General features: G+C 40.4%; 1 protein-coding gene across 2 annotated transcripts in view; it reads right to left on the bottom strand.

Moving 5' to 3' along the window:
* LMNTD1 (lamin tail domain containing 1) overlaps positions 1–7,772 on the bottom strand; it is a 65,703-nt gene that overhangs the window by 15,619 nt on the left and 42,312 nt on the right. For both annotated transcript variants that reach the window (XM_006031450.1, XM_006031451.1), the window contains exons 3-4: positions 5,589–5,815; positions 3,079–3,277 (exon numbers count right to left, since the gene is read on the bottom strand). In XM_006031450.1, coding sequence (XP_006031512.1) covers positions 3,079–3,277; positions 5,589–5,815 — 426 coding nt within the window. The remainder of the gene's footprint in view (positions 1–3,078; positions 3,278–5,588; positions 5,816–7,772) is intronic.

Genomic DNA, 7,772 nt, shown 5'->3' with positions numbered 1-7,772 from the left:
CCCTCCCCCAGGCACAGACTTAGGTAGGGGAAAGGGAAAGAACGGCTGCAGCTGTACCATTGCACTGGTGGTACAGTGGCAATTGGAAGTTGCTGCTGCCCCTATGTGTTATAGCTGCCCTGGGCACCCAGCTGCATTGTTATGCCTTGAGTGTCATCAGTATGCTGATCATACTCAGCTTGTTGTTTTTTTCCTCATCTGCCCTGTTAGCAGTCTCTGTCCTTTCCCAGTGCCTGGATGTAGGTGAACCAATTGAAGTTGATTCTGGACAAGACAGAAGTGGTGGTGGTGGGTAGACGACTTGGCTTTTAGGGGAGGATTAGGACACCTATTACTGACAGAATTCAGCCTTCTTTTGTCCCTCAGATTTGAAGATTTGGGGTGCTCTTAGATCCTCTGCTGCACCTGGATCTGCAGGAGGTGGCAGTGTCTAGGAGTACTTTTCACCACCTCCATCTGGTGAGAAGGCTGAGACTTCCTTTCAGATTCAGATCGCATTCATGCCATTGTAATCTTGAGTCTATACTACTACAATCTGCTCTACATGAGACTGTTCTTGAGGATGACCATCTGGAAGCTACAGGTGATGCAGCATGCAAAGGCTTGCTTTCTGACAGGGTTGGATCACTCCAGTGCTCTAGAGTCTATACTGACTTTCAGTAGCTTTCTGAGCACAATTCAAGGCGCTGGTTTTGACCCACAAAATCCTTAAACAGTCTGGACCCTATGTACCTAAGGGAAAGCCCTCTTCCTTATGCCTCAATGCCATCCCTAAACTCAGTTGAGAGCAGCCTTCTGCAAGTACCATCAGTGCACCAAATTTGCTTGGAAAAAAATACATAACGCCATTCCCGACAGTCACTCCTTAGCTTTTGAATGGCTTTCTCCTTGAGGCCTGCCAGAATCTGTGTCTGAACATCTGAAAATGCTCTAAGTCCTTCTTATATGGGCAGGTGTTTAGCAAGCCAGGATAGCCTACATTATGGTTTAGGGGTTATTTTTAACATTTTACTGTTCTTTATCATTATTTTCTTACTGCAATCTACCCTGAACCTTTTTTGGGGAAAGACGACACATAAATCTACTAAATAAACAAATACATCAAAATACAGAAAAATAACTAAGCTAATAAAAAGAACACCCTCAAACATGCTACTAACACATTTATACAGCCATTTAATTATTGATATGTCTGTACATGCACTATTTCATATATACTTTAATAACATGTCATTTAATGAAATGACAAAACAACAGGTTGGCATTATGGTCATGCTTTACAGTATAATTTTCAATTATGTAATGTGTACATTGACATTGAATGGATTTTAAATTTAAGGTGAATGTGTCCAAAAGGGCATTAGTGTTCTGGTGTGATTGTATGTCATGATAGTAATGAATTAAACAAGATTTTTTGTAAAATGCCTCTTTCATACACTAAACAATTCTAACTACACAAACACACAAGCGCGCGCATGCATGCACATGTGCACACACACACACTGCAAACTGTCATCACATTACTGTCTTTATCTTCTACAATTTAACAGAATTAATGATTTCTCTGATTTTCCATATTAGACAAGATGTGAGTCAATCCCCCATTGGAAAAAAAGTCACACAATACAAGGAAATACATGGAGAAGAAGGTAATCTTTTTTATCTTTTGGTGTTTAACTACAGCTGTCCTTTATACTCAGTCAAATAATATGGCATATCATACCATATTTGGAAATGGTTTTAGAATGCAGGAAACAACTGGAGCTTTCTAGCTAGCTTTTCAAAGGCTTATTTTTAGAGCCATACCTAAAAAGTTCTGAATTACATGGGCCTTGCTATGGAAACACAATTGCTAAGCACTAGGGATGTATACAGACTGCTATATACAGCTTCAAGAAAAATGTAAATAAAATTGACAGAATTACAAAATTAGTGAGGCAGGAAAAAAAGCAAAGATCTGGAATTTAGTAAAGCATTTGATATAGTACCTCTCAAAACATTTGTTTTTCTTGACGTGGATATAAATAATGTTGCATAAACAGGCTGTAGGATTGCTTGTTTGCAGGAATCCCACATGACACCTTCTGTCTTCTCTTTATCTTGTTATTTGTTTATAACAAGATAAAGAGAAGACAGAAGGTGTCATGTGGGATTCCAATGGATACTGGTTGTAGGTTCCATCACATGGAACATCCTCACTTATGATGTAGAAGTGGGAAGAAAAACATCTAGTTAATAAAGTATGTAGATAATGCTAAATTGAGAGGAGGTGCATGACGGGGGAAACACCAATGAGGACAGAGACAACACACAGGACTCTAGAGGGCCTAGAAATATAGGTAGGAAATAAAGTGCATTGCAGCTTAGAAAATTACATGCTAATATATTGCAGGTAATAATCAAAAGCATAATATTCAGTGGGAAGGAAAAGCTGGAAAGCATTAAGGTTGAAAGGAGGGTAGGACAAGGACAGTCCTGCAACCTGACTGCAAATAAAAAAGAAAGAAAAGAGAAACAAAAGAAAAAAGGCTGCTTCAACTGTAGCTGCACATATGTAAAGGAGGGAGCAGGAAAGTAATAGATTCTTCTTAAGCAACTTTGGAGAAGCTTTGGAATACTGATCCTCATTCTCCTCTCATCTGAGTAGAACTCTACTGACAATAAATTCGTTGTTCTTGATTTATTCTGATGCAAGATTAACATCAGCCTCTCTGTATTCTTCTCTGAGCACTTCATTACCAGGAACATACTGACAATTTGGAAGGAATCATAGAAAGGTCAGAAAAGATCATTATGGTCTGAATTATGAAGAAAAAAAAGACCAAAAGAGTTAAATAGGTGTGGGTTAGTTCGGTAATCACAACAGAGTATTGATGACAGAAAATACTCTGAATGAGAACAGTCCAAGAAGACAGAAGAAATATTAGGCTCAAAGGGTTTTAATTAACAGCAAGGTAATGAACTTAAACAAGGACAAATTTAGGCTGATTATAAGGATGTTAATAACAGGATGTATATAAGCCTTAAACATAATATGTCTAAGTCCTTAAACAGCTGGTAGGTAATGTGCATGTGTACCTGGATGCAGAAATGTTGTAGTCCTCAGCTGCTGAAGGTGTCCTCTCCAAATGTCTTAGGAGTTGGGTATTCTTCTCCAAGTCAGTATAGGAAGAACTGATATCCTCTTGACCTTGGTCTGATATACTTGTAGCAGGGCTGGGGCATATACAGTTAGGACATGACCACTCTGCTGAGCTGGTACTAGTGATAGAAGTAGCTGTTGAATGGGCAATAGAAGGATGTGGTGAGTAATGTGAAAAAATATAAAAAGACAAACAGGAACCCTATATTTTTTAATATCAAAACTGCATAATTTAATTTCCTTTTTCTCCCCTCCAGTTGTTAATATAAAGCAGTACTCAATGAGCCCTGATGACAAAAACTTTAAACCTATGGCTATAAAATGAAACACAGCTGGTGAAGTAAATATTTTGCTGGTGACATGTAAATTTATTACAGTGTCAGAATTACCTTGGGTAGCTAAAAAACAATAAAAGTATGCCATCAGCAGTATAATTGTCATCCTGAAATTTCAGTGCTGCTAGAAGTTCTAGCATCAGCTGTGAGTTGGTAATGAATATATTCAATCTCTCTTCCACTTACAGAATGATGTGATAATATCCATGACTACTTCGTATTCTCCTTTTTGCAACATGTTCAAGACATTCAGAGATAAGATCTTGGACACTACCATAGGCTCTGCACTCAGACTGTGGTGAACACTGCTAATGAACCCTGCCTCTTATACCAAGAGTTCTCCTTGTGAGATGTTGAAATGTGGACCCAAAAAGCTGCCTTCAGTTCCTATTGATGCTTGTCATCCAGTATTGCATTTGAGACTTCCCTGGGTTTAGAAATTCCTTGCTGGGCAAACTGTCCTTAAGCAGATCTGATGGGATAGGGGGCATCCTCATCTCCCAGGAAGTGCTCTGTATCTCACAGCATCTTGGCTTTAGTCCAGCAAAGCATGCTGGATACAGACCATTTTTTCTCCAAAGTATGTAGTAATCACATTACAGCAGACTGTAGAAGACTCAGCTTCTAGGCAGAGGGAACTCAGATTAACTGGACCATTTGCAACCTGGACACAACTCCAACTCTGGACAGCATTTGCAGATGCAATGTCAGTGGATAACAAAAGCTTCTTCAGCCACTGCTGCACCACAGTCCTTTAATAACAATCTATGCCGCAGTTGACTGGCTTTGCCATAGGTCAAGAGTCATGTATGCTCTAACCTCCTACCTTCCCGACAAATTAAGTCACTGCTGGGTGGATTATCTTTTCCAGCATACCAGGAAAGCTATCTCTAGCCAGGCATGCTGCTGTTCTTTTTCAGTGTGGCTGGTTTTTGTTGCTAGAAGCATTTTGAGTTTGTGTGTCTCCTTCTAGTAATGCGTTATACCAGGGCAATGATACAGCTCAGAGCCCTAGTTTAACACTTTGTTTGCCTGTCCAGGGTATGCAGGCAGCGGATTACAGCTCTGCCCTAGTTCCGGACCACGTTGTCACTGCCGCAAGATCCCAGCCCCCAAGCAGCTTCCTGACCAGCTGCGTGCCCTGCCAGCACTGCTGAGGCTAGTCTCCATGGAAACCAGTCACAGAGACTTGGGCAGGGGCTGCTGGGAAATTGAGTCCACTGTGGATCCAATCCAGCCCACAGGCTGGACTTTGCCCACCCCCGCTATAATCTAACGATTAGGGCATTGTTGTGGGATATCCAGAGTTTTAGCACCTAGCTGATCACCCTCTGCTCTTGGGTAAAAGTACACCAGTAGCAACTGCCTTGAAAATTATTTTCCAGATAATACTGTTTGTTAAATTCAGTCTGAAATTACAAATAGTTTGAGGATGACCAGACCACATATTTCACTGAATAAATTTCACCTAGCATGAGGTACTAAAACTCAAACTCCCAAGAGACAATGAAGAAGCTCAGTCAGAAGCCATTGAGGGTCAAATTGAACCAAAACTAAGTGTTCTGATTTGGCATGACAAATTGTAATGAAATGTTTCCATTCAGGGATGTCAGAGGATATTTGTTTAGGTTAAATATATCATTTCAACATTGTCCATAAATTTTGCTCCATAAATTATTTCAATCTTTTATATTTTTTGTCTTAATTTAGTCCCAAAACATATTTCAAAATGTGAGAATTCCTGACCGGACGGAAAATTTCAATTTTCAACCAGCTTGGTATCACTCAATTACTATGTTTGGAGGGCTATGCTATACACCTACCAGTGACGAGCTATAGAAAATTCTCTTAAAATTACTGTAATACACTTTGGTCTGGTCTGCATAAAACCCGAAAGTGTTGTCTTTGGAGTATAGCTGTGTTGTAACTGGATTCCCTAATAAGATTGTAACTAGTGCAGATAAAACTTATGTCACACAAAAAAGCCAGTTCCTTTTGCTTAATTTCCTTGTTCTAGATGGATCTAATGGTGAATTACATCATTCAAGGAGCTGCAATTTCTCCAATTCCATGTTTTAGTCATGCTGTATGTAAAATTTTGGAGGGCTTACCTGAGTCTCTCTCTTGAGTTGTATGAACTGCTGCAGGAGATTTGGATAATCTGGTTGCTGTTGTGGTCCCATTGATCATAGCAGCTGCAGAAGAAGTTGGAACTAACTCAAAGAAGAGTGCATCCTCTGAGGGCCCAGTTGATCTCTTTGTCATGAAATCTAGGGAACCACAGAACTGGCCCAAGTCTGGTGAACTGAAGGGTGAGTAGAAATGTATCGCCTCCATTCTGTATAAAAACAATGAAAATGCATTAATTTACCATGAGTCTATGGAAAACACATTTAATACTCAGGGCCAATGAGCACATTGCCCAACAGTGTTTACTGTCATAGGGATGGATGGGTTGTAAATTAGGGCACAACACGGCATGTCTCTCCTTTCAAAACATATCAACCACTAGCCAATTATCACATTACTTCTTGACCTTCATTGCGTTCATCAGTGTTGCGTAAATTATACAATTCATCCAAGGAGCACACCTCCAGTTCAAACTAATATGCTTATCCTGGTGATGTATGTAGTACTCACTGGCTAATTTTGCTTGTTCCTAGTCCTGCTGTCTGGATGGACACTGATGTTTTGTGATGGGATCCAATTGCTAATTCCCAAGCACTGCTAAGCTTCTGGGTGCTGGGTAATATCTGATTACTGTTCTTAGCTTTGTGTCCCTCAGGCACTCCTCCAGGTACAAAGCCCTTCTCAGAGGTATGATCACAGCAAAGTGGAAATAGTCAAACTAGGTTTAGTGTTTCTTCTGGTAACAAACCCATTGTTTCTGCAAAGGAAAACAGCTCAATGCTGATGGCCACTGATGGCATTGTCACACTTTTCCAGATAGTTTCCCTCTTATAAGTCAAACTTCTGCTGCAAAACAGATGATATAATTCACAGTGACAGATACAATAACAAACAGTGTTCAGAAATCAAATGGAACATGCAGTTGGGCACAGGCATATCTGTCACATTGCTTCCACATACCTAGAAGTCAATCAGGTATAACCAACTGAAGTCAATAAGCCAAATGCACTATAAGTTTGACTCCAGTGAGGTCAGTGCAATCATGCCAACTGAGAATTTGGCTCTACAGAGTTCTCCTAGTGTAGGTAAGACTGGGATAAAAGGACTCTCTCTTAAATAAATGAAAACCAGCCTACATTTTCTGAAGTGACTAGTGATTTGGGTTGTGTTGGCCCAGATAACTGAAAATGACCAGTTTTTCAGAAAATAGTAAGGGCTTACTCTATGAAAATCTGACCCTTGTAAGGTGTCTAAAGTTGGGCTCCTCCAGATTAAGACACCCCAAATCAGTAGTTGCTTTGGAAAATGTAGATCTCTGTGCTGAAAAATGCTGCCAAGAAAGGTTTATTTATGCAGCCATCCTAGAAAGAGTCAAAGGACAAGCTAAATATAGTTGCTGCTTTGGAAGGGCAATCATGGTGGTATTGTAAGGAGTGACCTAGAAATTACCATGCAGAGACCAAGCAAACGGAATGTTATGTGATGAATGCCCATCTGCAATGATAAGGAGGAGACAGTCTTAGATAAAGGAGGCTTGAAAATAAAAGCAGAATCAGAGTACTGGGTTAAAGAGCTCATTAAAATACTAAAAATCACGCCCCTAGGTGGGGAAAAAGTATGCTAATGAAACACACATGTATGTAAATGAGATACATAGCTAAAACACAGGTATAGAGACATGCTCAGTGAAGAACTCCTTGCTTCACTCCTTTATAACCAATTAGCAAACAAGGATGCTTATGAAGGTCCAAAACTCCTGTATAAAAGATGCTTAGTGGTAGTGATCTGGTGTGCTTGTTACGTGAAATTATTCCGCTCGCACCTTTTATTGCTAGCAATAAACTTTCTTTATACTTTCACCCCTGGTATCTTTATTGGCCTTTGCATACTGGGCACAATCCCAGACTTGAGCTGGGGCACAACAGTTTTTGGCACCCCAGATGGGACTGCCTTAGATAAGCTTTGCCCGGACTAACTGACGACCAGACGACCACTCCTCCTTATCAAATGTCAGGCGTGCCCCGGGATCTCTTTTCCCGGTGAGACTTTTGCTTCAGGGGGAGCTGGATCGCTGAGGTGGCAGTAGCTTAACAGTGCAACGCCATAGAGTGAAAGTACCAGTAACAGGCACCTGGGTGAGAGGGTAGAAAGGGCATAAGGCCTAC

The sequence above is a fragment of the Alligator sinensis genome, unplaced genomic scaffold (genome assembly GCF_000455745.1).
Source record: "Alligator sinensis unplaced genomic scaffold, ASM45574v1 scaffold696_3, whole genome shotgun sequence".
Lineage (NCBI taxonomy): Eukaryota > Metazoa > Chordata > Crocodylia > Alligatoridae > Alligator > Alligator sinensis.
Note: the sequence above shows the minus strand (reverse complement) of the source record. Positions and strands in the feature narration are given on the sequence as shown.